Source organism: Dipodomys merriami, unplaced genomic scaffold, assembly GCF_024711535.1.
Source record: "Dipodomys merriami isolate MVZ:Mamm:240054 unplaced genomic scaffold, mDipMer1.0.p SCAF_21, whole genome shotgun sequence".
In the NCBI taxonomy this organism is placed as follows: domain Eukaryota; kingdom Metazoa; phylum Chordata; class Mammalia; order Rodentia; family Heteromyidae; genus Dipodomys; species Dipodomys merriami.
Window position 1 is genome coordinate 22,305,732 of NW_027203493.1, and position 23,626 is coordinate 22,329,357.

The 23,626-nt window shown below is 38.1% G+C and overlaps 1 protein-coding gene across 1 annotated transcript in view; it reads left to right on the forward strand.

Moving 5' to 3' along the window:
- Lgr4 (leucine rich repeat containing G protein-coupled receptor 4) overlaps nucleotides 1-23,626 on the forward strand; it is a 107,983-nt gene that overhangs the window by 44,425 nt on the left and 39,932 nt on the right. Inside the window, exon 2 of the mRNA XM_070032698.1 lies at nucleotides 15,030-15,101. Within this exon, the coding sequence (XP_069888799.1) occupies nucleotides 15,030-15,101 (72 nt within the window). The remainder of the gene's footprint in view (nucleotides 1-15,029; nucleotides 15,102-23,626) is intronic.

Here is a 23,626-nt window from a genome sequence, read left to right on the forward strand (position 1 = left end):
TAAGCAAATTCTATGGCAGCACATGGATTTCTGTCCATAGCAAGAAACAAAAAACCATATGACCCATATGGATTGCAAAAATTAAAGGGAATTAAAAGGGTTTTTTTTTGGGGGGGGGGAGGAAGTGAAGGCTTTTAATGAGTTGTAAGTCATTCCCAAGGGATTATTTTTAATGACTCTTTCTAAACTGTCATTATCAATGTCTGTTGTCTTATACTTAACAGAAATGATTGAGTCATTCCAGTTACATTTTTGAGTCACTCCTAAAAGAATAGAATATATTTAACATAAGCTTCTTAAAAAATGGACATCATCCGGGTGCCACACTTATAATTCTAGCTAGTCTAGAGGCTGAGATCTGAGGAGCTTTATTAGAAGCCAGCCCAGGCAAGAAAATCTGTGAAACTCTGATCTCCAGTTAATCACAGAAAAATCCAGAAGTGGCTCTGTGTGGCTCAAGTGGTAGAATGCTAGCTTTGAGCACAAAGAGGCTTAGGGACAGCGCCCAGGCCCTGAGTTCAAGCCCCACAACTGGCAAAAAAAATATGGCCATCAGAGGAGAAATGAGTGAGAGAGAAAGAGAGGTGGGGGTGAGGAGAGGTCAAAGTAAATATAGACAGAATGTATGTGTGTATACGTATATGTATATGTATACATGTCTATGTGTTTGTGTGTGTGTGTGTGTGTGTGTGTGTGTGTTTGTGTATGTATGTGTGTGTATCTGTGTGTGTGCCTGTGTGTGTTTGGGATTGATGTTTTATATCCCTCATGGCCTGAAAGAAAGTGATTGCTCCACAAGCCTGAATCATGGGGGTGGTGAAATCTCAGAGTGTGCCTTTGAGTGTAGGCCTTGACCATTGGCAGCTGGCATTCAGGATACAGACTGCCTCATCATTTAGAATTTTCTCTTTTGCTTCAACATAATAAGGCCACTGTCTCAATGTCTTAGAAATTAGAACTGCTCTTGCCCAGGCCAATTATTGGAAATACAATGGGGAGTTCTCGTTTGGATTTAGGGCATTAGAAAGAATTTATTAATAGAGTGTAGGATTTTTGTTCACTTTTTTAAATTCTTGCTGTTTTTTAACTTTAATGTCATTATCTTATCTGGGAATGGCTTTTACTGTTATTTACAAACATGTATGCTCAGTAAATTGAAAAGAAAATGTCAGGATATAGTAATCCATATAGTCCTAAAACCTCAACATAGGATAACAGAATGGAAATTTAACTAGTGGAGCTTAACATTACTTTTCTTGGTACAGTTGAAAATAGTACAGCCCCTGTGGAACTTAGTGGCATTCTCTAATAGTATTCCTGTCAGTTTTAGCTGTTATCACTAAAATATGAAAGTCCTAAATTGTAGACAAAGTTAAAAGTGACTGTAAGGCTCCTAAATCCATTGGATCTGACTCACTGTTGTAGTTTTGACTAGGTCTAGATGGAAGAATAAGAACCATTTGGCTTGTAGTGGGGTGCTGATGTCATATGCCCGTAATTCTAGCTGCTCAAGAGGCTGAAATCTGAGGATCCTAGTTAGAAGCAAGCCTGACCAATTAACCAGTAAAAAGCCAGAAATGGATGTATGGTTCAAGTGGCAGAGCTCCAGTTTTGAGTGAAAAGCCAAGTAAGAACACAAGACCCTGAATTCAAGCCCCAATACTGACAAATGGCCGGGGGGCAGGGGTGGAAGACATAGAGAGAGTTGGTTTAAATAGCCAATGTCTTGAAATTATAGTTTGGACTTTATTTCCTGGACCATACAGAAGAACTTGCATGTAAGCCAGAGGACAAGTACACATGCTGAAACAAAATCTCCAGAAACAATGGTTACCTTTACTATGCCTTACACCAGCCAGCGTTTTTGTATTCTATTGTTTACTATTTTAATTTTTTTCAATAAACTTGGCCGTGACCCTTAAAATGATTTCACAACCCATTAATTGGTTGTGAGCTAAAGTGAAAAAAGTACGCGTCTAAACAGAAGGTTTTGTGGATGTGCATGTTTGAAGGCAAAGGACCATGAAGTAATGTTTTCCTATCAGCCCTGCTAATAAGTGTAGCCATAATAAAACATAAACCATTTAGTTAATTAGAATATTTACCATAATATGTGCTGTTCGGTTGGTTTCCTTATGAATAGTGCATTTTGTCTGCTCGGATGAAGTAATTGAGTGTTTCCAATCTGCCCAGACGATAATCCTTATAATACTTCTTGTTGCTGTAAAATAGCCTATTGAAATACCATTTTGTCTGTGTGTCTTTGCCAGTAATGAACACTGTTTTGGCATCATAGGGTTACCAGAACAGCTGTTGACACCCAAAGAATGCCTGAGAACACCAGTTAAGTAGGACACAAACAAGGAATATTATAGTTTAACCCTTATCTAGTCTGTATGATGCCAGATGGCAGGGGACTTGGGTGCATTGTGAAAAGTAATGTCCCTTTTGTCTTTAGCATTCATTTTTCTTTGCCATTTAGCACACATTGCTCCAGAATCAGAACATTTTATGTTTCTTTTTAGATGAAATTGTACCTTTAAGACTCTTCTCTGTTTAATGACAAAAAAATGAAAACAAGAAGCTGAACTTACTTTTACTATTAGAACATATGGAACTATCTGTACTAGTTTTACTTTATTTTTTTAAAAAGTTACTCTTTTAAGAACATTCTATTTAAGTCACACATGCCTTTCATGGTGGCATATTTATGTATGGGTGTTTTGTTCTCTAACTTGTAGGATTTACATCTCCCAGGAGAACATACCCTTTAGTGTTTCTAAGGCTCTATTGCTTCATCAACAGCATAAACAATGACAGCAGAGAATGCTAGGTTTGGAAATGAAGTCATGCTTCGTGCTTAATTGCTAAACACCTGTAATTCTGAAGGAAGTATATTTAAGCCTGAACTCACACATTTGCTAACACAAGCATATAGATAGGAAAAATGTGCATCTGAGGGGCTCTTATTTTCTGCTAATTATGCATGGAATGTGCAGGATCAGGAATGTCAAAGTAGGAGTCTGAATGATGGATTTGGAAAAGGCCGTAGAAGTTAGTGAGTACAAAATGTTTTACAGTAGAGAAGGCTAAACTTTAGAGGGCTGAATTTCTTCTGCCTAACTTTTGTCTTATCACCTATCATTTATGGCTGCATGAGATGATCTTTCTAGAGCAAATTTGATGTGCTTAAGCCTTGGCAGCTTTGTATGCTCATGGAATTCTAATTGTTCAAGGTCATTTATAAAGCCTTGGGGGTATGCTTTCTGCTGCTCTTGGTAGCTTCTCTTATCATTTGAAGCTATACTACATGCAATTCTTGAATTCCTTCATAGTCTTCTTTCTTGACTATACTACTTACAATTCTGTAATTCTTTGATAATTTTACTTCTTTGGTTCACCCTGGTTTTTATCATTTGACCATGCTGTAGACATGGCCAGATTCCCTCTTCTTGGAATACTTCCCCCCAAGATACTAGAATCTAATTTAGAGGCCTTTTCTAAAATAAATAAACCCAAAGTGGGCTGCATTCTGGCATCATGACCACATAGGTATATATATATCTACGTGTATATAATATAAAATGTATTTCATAACATGTACACCCAAATAAATATATGTGATGTTGTTAACTTTGATATTATCTATTTTCAATAATTCTTTTGTTATTGTTGTTTGTTTGCTTTGCCAGTACTGGGGCTTGAACTCAAGGCCTCTCGCTCTCACTTCGCTTTTTCACTCAAGGCTGGCACTCTATCTCAAGCTTTCTGCTGGTTAATTGGACATTAAGAGTCTCTTCCCACTCTGGCTTCTAACTGAAATCCTGAGATTTCAGCCTCCTGAATGGCATGGGCCACGGTGCCTGGCTGTCATCCTTTTAAAAAGTGATGTTTGCTATCATCTAAATGGCTTTCATGCCCCTCTCTGAGCTACCAACTTAAAAGTGTTTGGAAGTGATCTGGGTTGTATTAGATTAGTATGCTGGGGGACATAGATGCCATATGCCTAAGAGCAGGATGTCTTAAATAGTAACGAATTCTCCTGTTCAACATGCCAGTTGTGTGTTTACTGAGAAACATTGCCAACCTAATGAATCAGGTCACAGATGGAAATAACAGCTTTCTATAAAATAATGTCTTTGTTTTTATAGCAGACTATACAAGCCCCCACTGGAATCTTTCTTGAGCTTTGGGTCTTATTTGGATGTCTTTCCTTGCTGGGCCACTTGCATCATAACATTTCCTTGTTTTGTCCTTGTTTCTTCACTTCCAAAGCTTATTCTTGTCTAATTGCCTTAGAAAATTCTTGAGGGTAGGACCTAAGTCTCATGTGTCCAAGGACACAGGTGCTCAATATGGAGCATTAAGAGCGTGGGCCCAGTGTTCTGATGCAAGTTGATAGCACACAAAAGTGTAACAAAACAAAGTTAAAAAAAAGAAAAAGAGCCTCGCTTTCCTGATTCTCAAACCAGTGTTGAACATTACATACTTGCATTTGCAAAAGGCTTAGGGAAAGGACCTCCAGACAAAAGTTGGATTTTTTTTTCTTTTGGGGGAACATGGGAGAAGGTGTACACACACACACACACACACACACACACACACACACACACACACACACACTCATACACACACACACAAAATGTCCTTATTTATAAGAAGATAACTTTGGTTTTGAGGCTTCTATCAGTGTATAATTCTAAGAGTGTGGAAAAAGTGTACAATTACAAAAGTACTATCAAAATCAAGATACAGCACACCTTCATCATCTCAGAAAATTCTGTGGTATCCGTTTTATAGCCAACTCTCCTACCCATTGGCCATGACTGATGTGTTTTCTGTCTCTGTAATTAAAACTTTTGCATCTGGCTTCCTTGACTTAAGGTCTGTGAGATTCATCCAAACTCTTGCTAATATCAGTAGGCTATTTGTTGCAGGGTAATAGTCCATTGGAAAAGAGTTTGTCCATATGTTCACTAGTGGAAGGAGTTCAGGTTTCCTGTTTTTAATAAAGGATTAGACCTAGGATTGCTAAGGTCTATGCTCATATGTATGAATTCAATTTTATAAGAAACTTCCAAATTGCCCTCTGAAGCCATTTTTCATGTGTCATTTTGCATTGTCTCTACCAGTACAATATGCAGTTCTAGTTGTTCCACACCCTCACCACATTTGGTATTGTCAGCTATTTTTTTTTGGGGGGGGGGCGTCCAGTCATGGGGCCTGAACTCTGGGCCTAGTTGCTGTCCATCAGCTCTTCAGCTCAAGGGTAGTGCTCTACCACTTAAGCCACAGTGCCACTTCTGGCTTTTTTCTTTCTGCTTATGTGGTGCTGAGGAATCGGACCCAGGGCCTCATGCATGCAAAGCAAGCGCTCTACCACTGAGCCACCTTCCCAGCCCCTGTCAGCTATTATTTTTCAATGTTTTAACCATTTTCATAATTGCATGATATCTCATTGTGATTTTAATTTGCATTTTCCTTATAATTGATATTATGACTCTTATTTGTGTGTGATTTGTATCTTTTGTTTTGTTTTATTTTTTTGATGTGAGCAATGGGGTGTAAATGCAGGGCCTGAACACTGTCCCTTAGCATTTTTGCTCAAGTCTAATGTTCTACCAGCCTTTTGGTGGTTAATTGGAGATAGGAATCTTATGGCCTTTTCTGTCCAGGCTTGCTTTGAATCATGATCCTCAGATCTCAGCCTCCTGCGTAGCTAGATACACAAGAGCCTGACTGTGTATTTTCTTTGGTGGTATCTTTTTAAACATCTTTTGCTTGGGCTTGTTTTCCTTCTATTGATTTTTAAGTTTTTTTCCCTACACCATAATACAATTTATTTATCTGCTTCCCCCTCCCCCCCGCCCGAATACCTTAATGTGTGTGTATGTTTTTTTTTTTCATTTTCTTAATAATGGCAGTCAGCTTTGAACATCTTTAATGGGAAAATTCTATACTCAGGAGGTTGAGATATGAGGGTCATGGTTCAAAGCCAGCCTGGGCAAGAAAGTCTGTGAGACTCTTATCTCCAATAAACCACTAGAAAACTGTATGTGGTGCTGTGGCTCAAGTGGTAGAGCACTCACCTTGAGCTGAAGAGCTGAGGGATAGTGCCCAAGCCCAGAGTTCAAGCCTCACGACTGACAAACACACACACACACACACACACACACACACACACACACACACACACACACACACAAACCAACCTTTTTTAAATCTTTAAGTAGTTGTACAAAGGTGTTTCAATTCAACATGTCAGTTTTGGACAGTGTATCTTGATCCATGTCATTCCTTCCTTCATTTTCCCCTCTCTCTCCCAATCCTACCCCATCCCCTCAAGATTCGAAGCAGGCATTTTTCTCTTAGTCTTTCTGAATAGGAAGATCGTAGTACCTCACAAAGATAATGAATTTACAAGGAGATAGTTTTTTCTGCACTAACACTTATTTTTAAAGTGTTAATATAGTTGTGGTAGCTATCTTTTTAAGGATTCAGGGGCTTCAAAAAAGTAAGTTTGGAAGTACTGAGTCTTGGTACTTAGATACTAAGGAAACTGCCAGATAACATACTGCTGCCTAGAACTATTTGTAGTAGAAATGTCCAACAAGACATTGGAAAGGCATCTATTGGGACATCTAGTTAGAGTCTATGAGTGTGTGGTTTACATATAGGCCTAGAAAATTAATTTGGCACATGTATTGTGTCAGCTGAATTTCTATAAGATGAAGAACAGTCTCTTTGGGCTTATTGCTGGTCTTATTTTCAAAAATGCAACAGTACATTTTTTTAAAAAGTGAAATTTAGTCAAATCTGACAACTGCCTCTGCAACAGAAATAACATGTAGAATGCTATGATGAACTTTAATGTGAGAGAGAAGAAAAAAACCATCAACTGATTTTTGGCATAAAACCTTACCTTTCCAAGACAGTGTCTGTATATATGTGGACAATAGGTATTCTGTAAGTGGCTGCTAAAAGGAAGGGCTAATAGAAAAAGGTTTCTTTACACAAGTTTTTCCTATGTAAGGAAAAACCCTTAGGTAGTATCTTATTCCTTCTGGCCTTCAAACAGCAAAGATATTGCCATTTCTTGATGTATGAGCTCCCCAGAGAGCATTGGTATATATTAGACTTTAGTATTTATACTTTTACTAAAAGCTAATGTTTATAGGATTTTTTTTCTTTTTGAAAATGAATAATCTTAGGTGTCAAGAGATGAATGTGTTCAAAGATCAGAATATGATTTCATATTTGTAACAAAACAATCTGTAACACTGTCCATGAAATATGAAATATGGCTTTGTGGTTATTGGTGAGTCTTGATATTAAGATTATTTTCTCTGTATATTAGCTTGTGTGTGTGTGTGTGTGTGTGTGTGTGTGTGTGTGTGTGTGTGTGTGTATGTGCCAGTGCTGGGGCTTGAACTCAGGGACTGGGCACAGTCTCTGAGCTTTTGCTCAAGGCTACTGCTCACCACTTGAATCACAGCACCACTTCCAGTTTTCTGATAGTTGGAGATAAGAATCTCATGGACTTTACTGCTCAGGCTGTTTTGGAACTATGATCCTCAGATCACAGCCTCCTGAGTAGCTAGGATTACAGAGGTGAGCCACTAATACCCAGCATGTATTTTAGCTTTTAAAAATCAACATAGGAAGGTCTGGGAAGGTGGCTCAGTGGTAGAGCACTTGCCTTGCATGCCTGAGGCCCTGGGTTCGATTCCTCAGTACCACATAAGCAAAAAGAAAAAAAAGCTGGAAGTGGTGCTGTGGCTCAAGTGGTAGAGCGCTAGCCTTGAGCTGAAGAGCTGAGGGACAGTGTCCAGGCCCAGAGTTCAGGCCCCACAACCGGACCCAAAACAAACAAACAAAAAAAAACATAACAAAATCAACATAGGTGCAGGTGCCAGTGGCTCACACCTGTAATCCTAGCTACTCAGGAGGCTGAGATCTGAGGATCATGGTTCAAAGCCAGACCAGGCAGGAAAGTCCGTGAGACTCTTATCTCAAATAAACTACTAGAAAACCGGAAGTGCCTCTGTGGCTCCAGCAGTAGAGCGCTCACCTTGAGCTGAAGAGCGCAGGGACAGAGCCCAAGCCCAGAGTTCAAGCCCCATGACTGACAAAAAAAAAAAAAAAAAGAAAAAAATACCACAGAAAACAAAAAAACAACATAGGTTAGTTTTATGATCCTTAAAGGTGGGAAGAAAAAGAGATTACTTATCCAAAGGTATGGAATAATGCCAGAAAGGAAAATCAACTCTTTATAAACTTGACTAGATATTTAGTACTGGTGTGTCTGTACTACTTAGAGATGAGAGAGAGAGACACCTCCTTCAAATTTGTTCCGGAGGCATTTTTCAAAGTTAGTTTCAAGTTTTGTTTTTTGGGTCTTACTGAAGACATCTCTTACTTGGAGCATGGCCTGAAATTTCTAGTTGGTTATCAAAGATGCTAGAAAAGTAATAGGGACTGTGTTATGTTAATAAGGGCCTGATTAGATTAATATTGTTATTGTTGTTGTTGTTATTAATGGTGTATAGGACCAGCATCAGGCCTTGCATAGGCTGTGCAAATGTTTTACTACTGAACCACATCCCCTTACCTACAAGTTCTGAATAAAGGTCTCACTCCAGCTCTGACTGGCATTGAACTTGAGGTCTTCCTGCCTTCACCTACTGAGCACTGGGATTATATGCATGTGCTACCCCACCTAGCTGAGAGTATTAGTTCATAATCACTATCATAATGTACTTTTTTGAATTTAAAAATAATATCATCACTATATGTGTTTTTTCTTTCCTTGAGAACTTTGTGTTCTCTAGAATCCATAATGGAATGTAGTGACTTCTGAAACTGAAAGGTAATCATTGAGATATATTCAACAGTATAGCAGTAACAGTATGGCTTTATATAGTACAAATAAGAAGGCTTGTTCAAATTTAGATAACATTGGGTCAGGCACTGTGTATTTAAAATTAACTTATTCTGTGGCAGAAGGGCCCAGGCCAGGTGAAGGACAGTAACTGTCCACAGTGGTATATACTCGGCCACCAGTGAACAGATCAGGCTCTCTTGGGGAGCATTTTACAGGGCTTTAAAAAGTACTTTGTTGAAACATGAATATGCCTACTTGGGAGATATACTTCAGCATTACTGAATTTTATGAGGAGAAAAGATGAGAGTTTAACCGCAGGAGAGGTTTGTCAATTAAACAATTGTACCCTTTACGGGCATTCAGGTTTATTTTTTTAGTGAGATGATATGTTTCTTTTTCTCCCTGATCTCTACGGTAAAAAGTTGGGACTCTTGTATAATATATGTATAAAGTACAGACATATGCTTTGTCCTCATTGGTGTATCTTAAGAAATCTTACCACCAAGAAATGTGATGCAAACCAAGGGACATAGAAAAGATTTTTTTTTTCCACTAGCCTCTCTTACTAAGTCAGAATTATACATTCTACCCCTAGCATTATCACTGAACTGCTGGAAATCATCTTAATGGTGTGTGTGAGTGTGTGTGTGTGTGTGTGTGTGTGTGTGTGTGTGTGTATGTGTGTGTTCTGATACTGAACTCAGAGTTGCAGTGCTTTTTCTCAACATTTTTGCTCATAGCTGATGCTATATAACACTTGAACCATACTTGTAGTTACATATGTATGCTTGTGTGTGTGCATGCGTGCTGGTGTATATATAGTGTGTGTGTGGGTATATGCATATATCAATATGTATATATATATTTATGTATTTATGTGCACCTGTATTTGAGGCTTGAACTCAGGTCTGGGAGATTTCCCTTAGCTTTCTTGCTCAAGGCTGGTGCTCTACCACTTGAGTCTCAGCTTCCTTCCAGGGCTGCCTTTGAACTGCAATCCTCAGATCTCAGCCTCTTGAGTAGTTAGGATTACAAGCATGAGCCACCAGAACTCAGCTATTTTTAAGAATGGATTTATCAGCTGGTCCCTGATTTCAGGAGGCTGAAATTTGAGGATCGTGGTTCAAAGCCAGCCTGGGCAGGAAAGTCCGTGAGACTCTATCTCAAATAAACTACTCAGAAAACTGAAAGTGGCACAGTGTCTCAAGTGGTAGAGCATTCGCCTTGAGCTGAAGAACTGAGGGACAGTGTTCAGGCCCATGACCGACAGAAAAGAAGAAAAAAAGAAAGAAAAAAAAGAATGGATTTATCTTTCTTGTGCTTCGAAAAATTTCCTGTACAAAATGTAATTTACTTTGATTTATGAGTGTATGACTCTACCAATAAGTGGTTGTTAACTTTTTGCTTGTCCGTTTTTTAATGAAGTATTTGATCCCAAAGGACATTTGTAGTTTAAAATCCTTGACTCTTGGAATTGGGGAGTTTCAAATGAGAATTTAGAACCAAATCTCAGTTCAAGGTCTTATGGATCGGTGGAATTTATTATTTCTCTCCTATAAAAGAGGTTTCTTTCTGGGAAAGCCACCAAAAGCAGTGTGATGCTTGGCTTCCTCTTAGTTCTGTCTCAGTCTGTTGAGTTCAAATGACTTCTAGGAATAACTAAAACAGAGATAATGGTAAGATTGGCCATTTCTTGGTGAGAACATCCTATAACAACATTTTCTGATCTTCACAGAAATCATCAAGGGTCAGTTAGTAGTGCTGTCTCCATTTTACAAAGAAGCCAGCGATCAGCTTGCCAGAGATCACACAGCTAATAGTGGTTAACTCACATCTGTCTGGCTCTAAAGGCCTGTATAAATTTAGGCATGCAAGCCCAGATCTGAGGAGAGCCGTTGGCTCTCCTAAAATTGCTCTTCAGAGATGGTTGTGACTTGATAGTATTCTAACCTAGTATGATTTGTGTGTGTGTGTGTGTGTGTGTGTGTGTGTGTGTGTGTGTGTGTGTGTGTGTGTGTGTGTGTGTGTTGATTTATTTCCTGGTAGAAACTAAGGATGGCACATCACTTGGGTTTAATGACTGATGTTGCTTAGAAAATTGCATTGCTCATTCAGATTTGAAGGTACCAATTTGCAGGATCATCATCTCGCTGAAGCAACTTTCTTTTACCTGTCTATTTTAATAATTCGCACAGCTTAGGAGCCTCATGTATTTGTAATTACTGGCACAGGGCTTCCATTTGCAAATTGCTACAGTTTAGCTCATCACCACTAGCATCCTTTCTAACCTCTTATTTATAAAGTCTGACTAGCATGGAGTCTCTTGTGGGTATTGGTGATGTCAGGTCTTGAATCTGCTCTTAAGACAGTCTGTAGGTTGTTTATCACCATTAGCCCTCATTATTTTAAATGAGTACCCACCCACTTCATACTCCGTAACCACATGTTTCCAGAGCTTCTCTGGAGATAATATCTTGTAGCCTACCCCCCTACACCTCTCTTAGTGTATTCATAAATGTTTTAAGTGAAGCCCAGAAAAAAGATGAGGGAAAACACCTATAGAGCCAACCTCTTTGAGCATGTGAAATTCAGAAAAAGTTTGAAAACAAATGTTGCTGCTAAACCTGAAGCTTTAAAACAAAATCTCACAGTGTGTTTAGTGTTAGTTTGTAAATATGGAGTCTCATTAATTGTATTTACAGCTCATAGCAAAACTACCTGTTAGATCTTGTTACTCTGAGGGGGAAAAAATGAGGTGTGTGTGTGTGTGTGTGTGTGTGTGTGTGTGTGTGTGTGTGTGTGTGTGTGTGTGTGTGTGTGTGTGTGTGTGTGTGTGTGTGGTGTGTGTGTGTGTGTGTGTGTGTGTGTGTGTGTGTGAAACTGAAATGTGAAGCATAGTGTGGTATAAATTGTCTTTAATTATGTGTCTGGAAAGGCAGTTAATCAGTTCACTCCAAGACCTTTCTCTGATGAAGCAATTAATCAGATTTTCTGTTACTGTAGTCCTCACCTAAATTCAGGTATGTGAAGCTTAGAAGAAACTGTATGTAGTGCCTCACTTTGTAAAACAATATATTACTAATTTATTGCCCTTTCTCTCCGCTTCTTATTTGAATGGCTCAAAAACAATGAAATTCTGTGATATTTTACAGAATCACTCTTTATTCATATCAGTTTCTTTTCCTTTCCTTTTAGTACAATTTAAGAGTTTCCTTGTATTCTTTTATTTTTTAATTGGTCATGGGGACTTGAACTCTGGGCCTGGGTGCTGTCCCTGAGCTCTTCGGCTCAAGGCTAGCACTCTACTGCTTGAGCCACAGTGCCACTTCCAGTTTTCTGGTGGTTAATTGGAGATAAGAGTCTCATGGACTTTCCTGCCTGGGCTGGCTTTGAACTGCTATCCTCAGATCTCAGTCTCCTGAGTACAGGCGTGAGCCACCAGTGCTGGCTCCTTGTAGTCTTAAGAATGATTTTATTGGTTGAGGGTAGCATGTTTCAAGCAGGGATGAGCCAATAATTTTATAAAGGAAATCTGATAGTCTTTTATGTTTTGCACTATGGTAAATGGTTCAGAAATATTCCATGGAACTCATGCATTTTTCTTCAGGAAAAGATTGTCTCTCCATGGAGGTTGAAGGGAGGAAGACTACAAAAAAATTAAAAAAAAAAAAGATGAATCATAGGAGAATCAACCCATTAGCCTAACAGTCATTTTACTAGCTAGCAAACTGTGGCTCAGAATTAAACTCTGGCCATGTGTCAGTGGCTTTTTTTCACCTCTATTTTGGTGCTATTTTCCCAGTATTTTTCTAAAGTGTTTACTACAAAGAGAAGGATCCATCTCTTGTTTCTGGCTATAAAAGATAGCTAGCTGAAGTAATATTGGGGTCTGAGTTTGAAAACAAGAAATCCTGGAAAAGTATATTAATAATAATAAGCAATAGTTACATTTGGTAGCCATTGTTTCCAATGATATAAAATTTTGGAATGCTGATAGGTCTTGTGTAACTCTAAGAGTTGTTTAAAAGGAGGTCTCTTGCTCTGAGAAACTTATATAAACCTTGATTCCTCAAATGGAAAAGCTATTTATAGTTCTCCCCCATACCCTTCTCTCCCTCCCCCCTCCCGTTTTAAGAAAAAGTACATTTCCTGAATTCTACTGATGATGATGCCAAGCTCTTTCTTGTGGATGTTATCCTCCTACCTTTTGAGGGGGGTTGCTGGGGACCAAATCCAGGCCCTCACATAACACTAACAAGCACATGTTCTTAACATGTCTGTCTTCCTGGTCTTAGCCTTGGTAGGAATCAGGGTTTGTTTTATATCTTAACTAGCAGTAGAGAGCATAACAGGATTCAAATAATAATTGGGAAGACTCATAGTCTGCAATTAGGATCATGGGCTTTGGAATTTATATTTCATGTTACTTTACTAATTGTCAGTCTTAGGGGGGAGGGTTGTTATTTTACCAAAATAAGCCTCCGTTTCTCTCTTACTAAAGTGAGATTTTAGGTACAGTTTTATACTGCAAGCCTTTGTTTCATCGCATGGCTATTATTCTTGCTATTTTTGTTCCCCTTGCTGTTCTTGTGATTTCCAATCCAAGAAGTTTTCTAGAACTGCCTTGGGGGAAAGCAAGTAAGAAGGGACTTAACACTGAGGTATTGAAGGTGTCTTCTTGAAAACAGCATTTTACCCAAGTGAATCGACAGTAATAGTCTTGTTAGCTGACTTTGGTATGTACTTGATTTCTCATACCAGTTCTTAATATCGAGTCATAGAAATGCTGCATGGGTGGAATTTTCAAGGCTATTTCTGCAGGGGAGAGACAGAAAAGCTCAGCCACTGAACTTATTCCCAGATTAGAGGAACAGGAAGCTGGGGGACTTGCTTAACTGACCCAGTGCATGTTGGGACTTCCTTTTCCCTTTGAGGCTATGTTAAGGTGTCTGCCACAGTGTTGCTATCAAGTGAAATATGGAAGAGAAAGTCAATTCAAAAGGCAGCTGCCAGGGAAGAGGAGAATGATTAATAAAGTGTTTCTTTAGCTGTTTGAACTAGTTAATTGTGGAGTTATATTGTTGAGTGAGTGCTGCTTTCTGCTGATGCTCTAAGGGAAAACTGGAAATGGACTGCATACCTATCATGTACACACTTGTTTCTAGCCCGCATCTGTTCATAGGCTAAAATTGAAATCCACTTACAACTCTTACCTGGAGGACTTTTATGGGTTTTAAAGAAAACATGACTGGGATAGAATTCAGGCATACTTTTATTGTTCTTGACAGTGAATCTAGAAGCCATCCTCTCCTGTAAAGTTGTTCACTCAATGATTTGAATGACTAGAGCACTGGAAAGCCACACTGGTACCCATTCATTGTAGTCATTTTGAGACACCCTCTCCACCCCCTTCCAAGGCTATTTAAAGAAGAGAATTCCAGGATCTAGGTATATTTCTAAATTACAGGACATACTGTGGTAAAAGATGTAGTACTTTTATGTTTTTGAAGCATTGCATTCTGAAACCAAAATTATTGTTAGTCATATCTTCTATATATGCTTTTAATTAAAATATCAGCACCTAATTAGTTTTCTGCTTGGTTAAATCCTTTAAGACTGTTGCTATTTAGTTAAAAGTATTCTTTTTTTTTTAATGTTTTTTATTGTAAAATACTGTACAGAGGGGTTACGGTTACATGAGTAAGGTAATGTGTTCATTTCCTATTGGGCATTAGAGCATTGTTACTTCCTCCTTTGTTTTTCTCCTACCATCCCTTCCCTCCCCACCTCCCCAGGAGTTGTAAAGTTCATTTTCAACATAGTGTCTTGTACCTCTCATTGTTACAATGGGTAAACCTTTATCCTTATTTCAGCATTTTGTTATTTCCCTTCCCCTCCCCAAATTAGAAAAATGTATTTACAAGATGCAGGGTACCCAACATCAAATACAGCGAAAATGGGTTATACCGTGGGGGAAGAACATACAAGAGAAACAAAAAAATCACATAGTACATTTTAAATATGTTAGAAACAATAGCAAGAAAGAAAAAACCACTGTGTCCCTATCTTGGGGTTCATTTCACTTAACATCATTTTATCTGGTCATATGTACATAGCTAAAAGTATTCTTAACTTTGTTTTCCAGGGATATTAGTATGAACAATATTACTCAACTACCAGAAGATGCATTCAAGAATTTTCCTTTTCTAGAAGAGCTGTAAGTATTATTTTGAAAAGATGTATGTGTTTTCTATACCTATTCTCTTTGGAAATTTTTACCTCATTTCCTGTTCAAGAGGTTCAAGTATCTTAATAGTTTTAGTGGGCTTTATGCAGAAGAAATCATGTTGGTTTGTTTTTGTTTGTGTGTATTTTTTTGTGGTGGGGAGAAGCAAATAAGTTTTTTAGGTAGTGAAATAACAAAAGTTATTTTTAAAAGACACAGCTAAAAAAACACTACTTCCACAGGACACTTTTTTTTTTTGGCAGCCCACATAGCCATGAATGCTGCTGATGACACAGGTTAATTATAGTGTGATTTTGAGATAACAAGGCTGCTGCATAATTAACATTGTTGTCAGAGGAGTTGCTATATAGGTAACAGAACTATAAAAAAATAACATAGGGTATTCCAGGGTCTGATGCAATAGACAAGTTTGACAGCAGGCTAGCAGCAAGCACAATACTGATAACAGATCTTCTTGGCTATTTGCAGATGACTTTTGGGAATGGGGTAAAGGCATGGGACATCTGCCAGGTCTCTTAACAGCCTCTTTCACTCAAAGAATATTTCTCAACTTACTAGTTTGCACTTCACTTTTTCATTTGAACAGTTTGCACTGGAGAATTGTTGTTTTGTTTTTTACCCTTATTAGAATCTCCCTTTGGCTGTGTTCTCCACATGTGTGTGATGTCCATCAGAACACAATGCCTTTAAGTTTTTAAAGGAACTGAAAAACTGCACTTTAAGAATCTTGGTGGAAAGAAAAATGAAATGAGACTTGACATAAATTCATGTAGGCTTTTAAAAGCACAAGCTAAGTTTGTGGCTATAGCTAGGTGACCGTTGTATACTAGGAGTATCAAAAACATATAGCCCTAAAGGAATCCCAAGTCAGAGTACAGATTGTGCCATGCACTCCAGCTGCTTGACTGTTGGAGCCAACTCAGTGAATGTTTGTCTCCTGGCTTGGCTCGGGCCCTCCCTTAGAACAGAAAGCAGTACTCCAGATACACACATTGTTCTCCCTGCTTCTGACATAGTATTGAAGAGCATTTAAGGTTTTAATAGAGTTAAGAAGAAATATTTTTTCCCACACTACTTAGTTGAACATAATGCTCTCACAGCCAAAAGGAAAAAGCAGAGATTATTTGTCATAAGTCTGTGAACTGGATTAAATTACTTAGCCTTTCTCTGCTTAGTTTCTTTGTCTTGAAGGTATAGATAATAATAGTCTCTTGCTTAGAGTATTTTGGTGAATACAGAATGAATTACTGTATATTAAATACTAGCCAGAATATTTTTTAAATGTTTTTAATTAAAAATTTTAAATGTACTTTTTTTTTTTTTTGTCAGTCGTGAGGCCTGAACTCTGGGCCTGGGCGCTGTCACTCAGCTCTTCAGCTCAAGGCTAGCACTCTACCACTTGAGCCACAGCACCACTTCCGGATTTTCTGCTTATGTGGTGCTCAGAAATCGAACCCAGGGCTTCGTGCATGCAAGGCAAACAGTCTACCACTGAGCCATCTTCCTAGTCCCTAATGTACATATTTTTAAATATTAAATGTTTGGATTGTGTTGGGTGCAGGTGGCTCACGCCTGTAATTCTAGCTACTCAGGAGGCTGAGATCTGAGGATCTTGGTTGGAAGCCAGCTGGGACAGGAGAGTCATGAGACTCTTATCTCCAATTAATCACAGGAAAACTGGAAGTGGCGCTGTGGCTCAAGTGGTAGAGTGCTAGCTAGCCTTGAGGACAAAGAAGCTCAGAGATAGCAACCAGGCCTTGAGTTGAAGCACCGGGACTGGCTAAATAAATAATTTTTTGATAGTAACATATTTACTTAAATTAAAAATTTTATATAGTAAATATTTACTAAATATTATCTTTGGGAAAAAGGGGTGTACTGTATTTTATTTATGTCTTCTGTACTTTGTTCTATAATGAATATTGACTTGTGCTGACGTCATTAATTTATAGTTAAAATTTTAAATTGTGCTAAAAAGGAGTTAGCTATGCATTTGAAGCTTTCACCTTCATTGCCTAATCAAGCATTAAGCTGCTTTGTCTCAGTCTTTTTTTTTTTTTTTTTTTTGCCTTATATAGTTTCAGACTTTAGGATTAGTCTCTCTTTACAGAAGCAATTATACAAAGAAAGGACACCAACAAGTGATTGTTCAGTGATCGTGTAACCCTGGTGATGTATGATGTACTAGTGGAGGAGTTCCCTTGTTTCTGGCTGAGGCCATTATGTACAAACTTCCTTTGTTGATGACTGTGATTGTCATTTATACTTTAAGGGATTTTATCCTGGGGACTAGATGTGGAGTCAGACCTGTATAATCTCTGCTTTGTGAAGTGTACATCTTGGATTTCTTAAAGTCTCAAATGACCAAGCATATGTCAACCTCACCAGTTCTGCCAACTAAGACTTTTAATTGGAACCAAATTGAATTTGATTGCTGGCTCTTTGTAGCTAGGTCATGTTCTCTCTATTCCAGTATTGCAGTAACAAAGCCCCTCAAATCAAGTGTGGTACACCTACTCCAAACACTGTATGGGATTTCACAAATTCATTTAGCAGAACCAACTGTTCAAAGTAAGCTTGCATATTCTGGCAATAGTTTGGGGGCATGCAAGGGAATTTAATTTCCATATTAATATAAATATGGTAAATGCCTGATTTTTTTCTTTAAAGAACAATATAGTCAATTTGACATTCCAAAAAAATGCTGCCATGACTCTTGTAGTATTTCATAAACAGTGTAACCATTTGTCTAGAAGGCATCTGGAAGTCATTTACCAGTGACTGTGGAGCTGAGACCCTTCAGTAGAAATGCATGATTGGTTGAGGGATTTTTTTTTCCTTTTTCCATGTGAACAAGGTGTTCTTTACAAGATATGAACGAGTTTGTCCAAATTTGATATAGTGATCTAGGATGCTTAGAGTATTGGGTAGAATAATTTCTCAGCAGTAATAGTAAGTTGAATGGCCAAAGTTGATCCAGTATTGAGGAAAATGTTGATAGATGTGTGTGTGTGTGTGTGTGTGTGTGTGTGTGTGTGTGTGTGCACACGTGTGTGTGTGCATTTCTGGGGCTTGAATTCAGAGCCTGGCCACTGAACTTCTTTTGTTCAAGACTTGTGCTCTACCATTTGAGCAGCATTGTCACTTTTTGCTTTATCTGGGTATTGGAGATAAGACTCACACACAGACTTTTCTGCCTCGGCTGTCTTTGAATTGCAATCCTCAGATCTCAATCCTCCTGAGTAGCTAGGATTACAAGTATGAGTCACCAGCACCCAGCAAGGTTTACAGACTCTTACACATTAACTTGTCTTTTAAGCAAATACACTGGACATCCTATTCCAGGCTGGGTCTTACAGTGAGTGTTAAGGATACGATCTAAGTGTGGTTCTCTCTTCAGAGCTGTTCTGCCTACTAGCATATCCACCACTACCCTCAAGTGGCTATTTACTTTAAAACTAATGAACTAAGAAAATTGAACATTGTAGTTTCTTAGTTGAACTGGCCATATTATACAGATCTTTTGGTCAATTGGTTGATTTAGTAGTGCTGGAGATTGAGCACAGGGCTTGAACAAGCTAGCTAAGAGCTCTATCTCTAGGCCACATCCCAATTCTGTACTATTTCCAGTGCTCAGTACTTACCTGTAGTGAGTAACTCCTGCATTAATTCAGACATAGATCATTCTCATCATTGAAGAAAGCTGTTTAGGACCAAGTTAGAGGACAAAATGGAACTAACATATGCATTGTGGTGAAGGGTTGTGTATAGATCAGTAGAGGCCTAAAGCACTACATGTACTTTAGGTTATAAGTGGAGAATCACTTCCCCTGAGACATGCCGGACATATAGGAATTTTCCAGGTGAGGGTAGGCAGGAATGAAGCCCCAGGAAGAATTCATAGCATGTGTGAAGGCATAAAGAATATATTTCCTAAGTATCAGGACACATGAAGTAGCTTGTTGTGACATGGACTAAGGGATAAATCTAGAGAAATGTCAAGAGAGGAGGTGAGATCATGAAGGGGTTTTAAAGAGGAAAAATGGAAACTCTGAAAGAGTTTAATTTCACAGTAGAGTAATAAATAGGAGACTAAGATTTTTGCCTTCTATGGCTAGGTGCCATTTACTGAGACACTTAAGAAAATGAATACTAAGAGCTGGTCTGTTTGGGGCCTAAATAATTCAATTTTGTATACATATGATCCTCAGTAGAATCTGCATAAAGCCTGATAATATATATCAGTCTGTTCTCATAACTATAAGAGTAGCCTACTTTACAAAGGTAGAAGTTGAGCTGAAGAAATTCAGGGTCTTGTTCAGGTTCAAATGCCAGGCATTTTATTTTCCTGGGTCTTGAAATCAGGTTTTCAGAACCTTATTCTTCGTGAAAAAGTTGAGGAATGTGTATTTATTCTCAGGGAAATGTCTCATCTACCTTTTTCAATATACATGAGATACATTAGAAACTATTGTTGTCAATCATTTTATTTTCACACTTGACCTACTTTTGAATGTTTTATAGCTCATAAACATGCTAACCAGTGAGGCTCCCTTCCTTCTTTTCTCTGGGAATATAAAAACCTAGGTTCTGGCTCTAAAGTGAATACATCTGAGGTTCTAAAACTAAAATCTTGGGACGGTCTCTTGATTTTTGCACTTCTCTTTAAAATGAGATTCTTCACAGAACTACTATAAATGAAATATTGGATATTTGATCAAAGGTACTTTGTATTCAGAAAGGGCTCTATCCATATGAGGTAAGGTAATTCCACTAATGGTTGTAAACATGATTGTCTTTCTTTTTCTTGAAATTCCTGGAGGAGATGTGGTTTTGCTTGGGAAAAGAGTTGGAGTAGGCCAATATAAATGTCTATTAGCCATGTTAAAAAAAAAAGCCAGAAATTTTGGAAAAACTTTTATTTAGCAGGGACAGAATCTGTTACAGGATGCAACATGGCCACAAATGTTTTTGGTTTTCATTTACGTGTGTCAGGACACTGATAGCCATTTGAAGAATGATGGACATTTAGAGATATGAAAATGATTTAGCTTGAAATAGCCTAAGGAATACCAGCAACTTTTCCATAGGTCTTCTCTGAAAAATAAAAATTGCTGTAGATAGTACCCTGATGTGGCAGAAACTTTCACCAGGCTTGGCACTTGGTTTGTTATTGTTGACAACACACTCTGTGACTGGGACAATGCCATTTTATTTCCAAACTGAATTTGACTTGGGAGACTTCACAAGGCTGAAGTGAAACGTAGGTCTTTGAGTATGGATTCAAAATCACCTGTCATTTTGTTTCAACTACCAGACAATTCTAAATGATTATACTACTTTATTAAAGGGTAAATGATTTAAACTGGAGGTTTAAAATCAAACTATATAACCTTAGTGAGGTTGCTTGCCTCTCTAAAGCTCCCATATTCTCATCTGTAAATTCATGATAATAAATTCTATTGCCTCTTAGGGGCACTCATTTTTTACTAAGCACTGTGGTTAAGTTTTTAGCACATAATAAATTTTGACCAGATGTTGGCTGTCATTATTATTTCCATTTTATCTTAAAATTATTTCCCATTTGAACAATTTTAGCCAACTATACTAGTTTGGGTAAAGACTTTGAAAAAGAGTTTTAGAAATTTTGAAATGAATTATTATCAACTAGATTTACTGTGTGAATTCTTTAGTGCTGGAGAAAGTAACTGTCCATTGTTCTCTTGTAATATTATACTCAGAAGGAATTACACTGGCATTTGATTCACTTAATGTTTCCTTCCTGAAGGCTTCCTTAATGAAGACTTCCAGGGAAGATCTATCAACTGTAATAATTTCTCAGATAAAACAAGATAGCTGCCCAGTTGCCTGATAATATTTAACAGCGTTTGAAGCAATCTCTTGTTCCTAGTTAAGATTACCACCCTTACTGTTGTCTAGTAAGCTCATGGAGGAGTGTTACTACCTGATTCACTGCATTTCCCATAATCGGTCATTTGGGGATCACTCAGATTAGTGAAATAGGAGGAGAACTTATACTAATTTGGGCATATGAGGTTCTGGATTGTCCACTGTAGAGCATTATTCTATTGATTTTGTTTCAACGTATAAAATTTTATAAGGTATATTTTTTTCCAATTTGCTGATGAGGATATCTCGTTTTTTGTTTTTTTTTTTAAACAAGTAAGTTGTCCAAGACCACAAAGCTCATTAGTAATATATCATCTGGTGTCAGTCCTAGCTACATCTGCCTATGTCCTGTACATGTGAACAAATTGAGGAAAGACTTACTAGGCCATACATTAACTCAGCACACTTCTGTCAGCTAAAGCACTGTGTTCAGTGCTGAATTCAATGAGATTCTTGCCTTCAAGGGAGATGAGCAGTGTTCTCCAGCTATGGGAGTTCAAAGGAGAGAGAAATTACTTCTAGCAAGAAAGATTAAAGAAGACCTCATCAAAGAGTTGGCATTTCTGGAGAGCCTTGAGGGATAATAGGAGTTATGCATGAGGAGATGTGCAAAGGAGCATGAGCAGAGATAGGGAGACTGACTGGGATGGGAGCAAAAATGTTAAGTTCTATTAGAGTATGAAATTTTGAAACCAAGCTACAAAAAAGAAACCTAGAAACCTTGGGGACCATGCTGAGTGAGGACCACTCTTAGTAGAGCAATGGAGTTTAACTTCTTAACTGCCTGTTGAAGAGAAGTTTTGTTCTTTTTGATAACTTGATTAGATATGACCTTCAATAAATGTAAGGCTTGCCAAGGAGAAAGGGCAGAAGAAAGAGAAAGAAGGCCAAAGACAACACTTTGGGAAATAACTTGTATCAGGGTGTGGGAAGAAGACCAAATGCCAGAGAACTAAGGCAGAAGTTTGCCCCAGGAGCTGTGGGAGAAGAGGCTTTTCACAAAGAAACCAGGGATCAACATCATCATTCTGGAGAGAGATGCCCATAGCTACTGAAGAAAGATTTTTCTTTACGTGCTCTACGATTTGTTTCAGTAGAGTATTGACAGTGACTTTGGGGTAAAGATTATTCAGAAATGCAAATTTGGGGACGATGAGTCGGTGACCTCCTGGATTTTGGAATGAGTAAAGCTTGAAATATATAATGTATATAACAGGAATCCCCTGGTTAGTTTAAGAGATAGAAACCCAGGACTTACTGTTTCATGCAGAACTGGAAGGTCCAGAGGTCAAGTTGGCTTCAGAGAATACTGGATGTTGAGGTTTGAAGTTATAAGGGTTTTGCTACACTTTCTATTTCTTGACCTTATTGTCTTTATTTTTGTATTTTTCCCCCTTTCTTTCCTATTGTAATGAGCCTGTCTCGAGACAGTGAGAAATAGAACTTTTACAGTTCTATATGCATCTTTGCACTCCATAAAAATAAATCATTTCTTGCTGCTTTTAGTAGAAAGAAACCTTTTGGAGGGTTCTAGTTGTTGAGGCTTGCCTCCTGTGCCTGTCTTTGAACCATTCACTCTGTACAGGATGGTGTGATCTCACCTGGGTCATGGATTTCATCCCCAATAGTACTACTTAGAATGGAGAAGTAGTCTTCCAAAACCAACAGAAGAAAAGAGGAAAGGGACACAGAGTCATCACAGCCCACTAGAATCTAATGACTATACACAACTGTAGAAAATGTTATCTAATTGGGTCCATCTAAAATTAACAAAATATTATGAAAGAAGAGTTAGGTCTCATTTAAAGCTTGGATATACATGTAGTGCCATACACTACAGTGTCCTGTAGAGCCTAACAGCCTAGGACTAAAAGGGTTTAGAAATGTGATATACTCAGAACTTAAGTTTAGTATATCCAGATTTAATAGGGAACTAGGAGAAATCAAACAGGAGAATTAAGCAGTTCATGGCAAGCTTGACATGATATTCAGAGAATGTGAAGAGGCAAATGAAACCATAGATTTCTGGTTCATTTACCTTTTTTTTTTTTTTTTTTGGGTCCAGTCATGGGGCCTGAACTCTGGGCCTGGGCGCTGTCCTTCAGCTCTTCAGCTCAAGGCTAGCGTTCTACCACTTGAGCCATAGCGCCACTTCCGGCTTTTTTCTTTTTGCTTATGTGGTGCTGAGGAATCGAACCCAGGGTCTCATGCATGCAAGGCAAGCGCTCTACCACTGAGCCACCTTCCCAGCCCCTCATTTACTTATTTTAATCAAGGCTGATTATTGATTCTTTGTCCAAATATAGTCGAGATTATAAGTAAATGAAAATGTGTTTTATTTTCCACAACTAAGATTAAATTTTCCTGCAAGGAAATAAGCCACCATATTATCTACCCTTGGTAAGGCCATGCTTATTTAAGTGCAGTATTTAATAAAACATTTACTTAGGAGGTATTCATTGTTTCCTTGGTTTCACTATCTATTATTAGTTTGGATCCTATATATGCTTCATAGAAGGTCGTGTTAGAGATGCCAGAAATAATCTTTCTCATAGACATATATGGATGTTAAGATAATCTCAAAA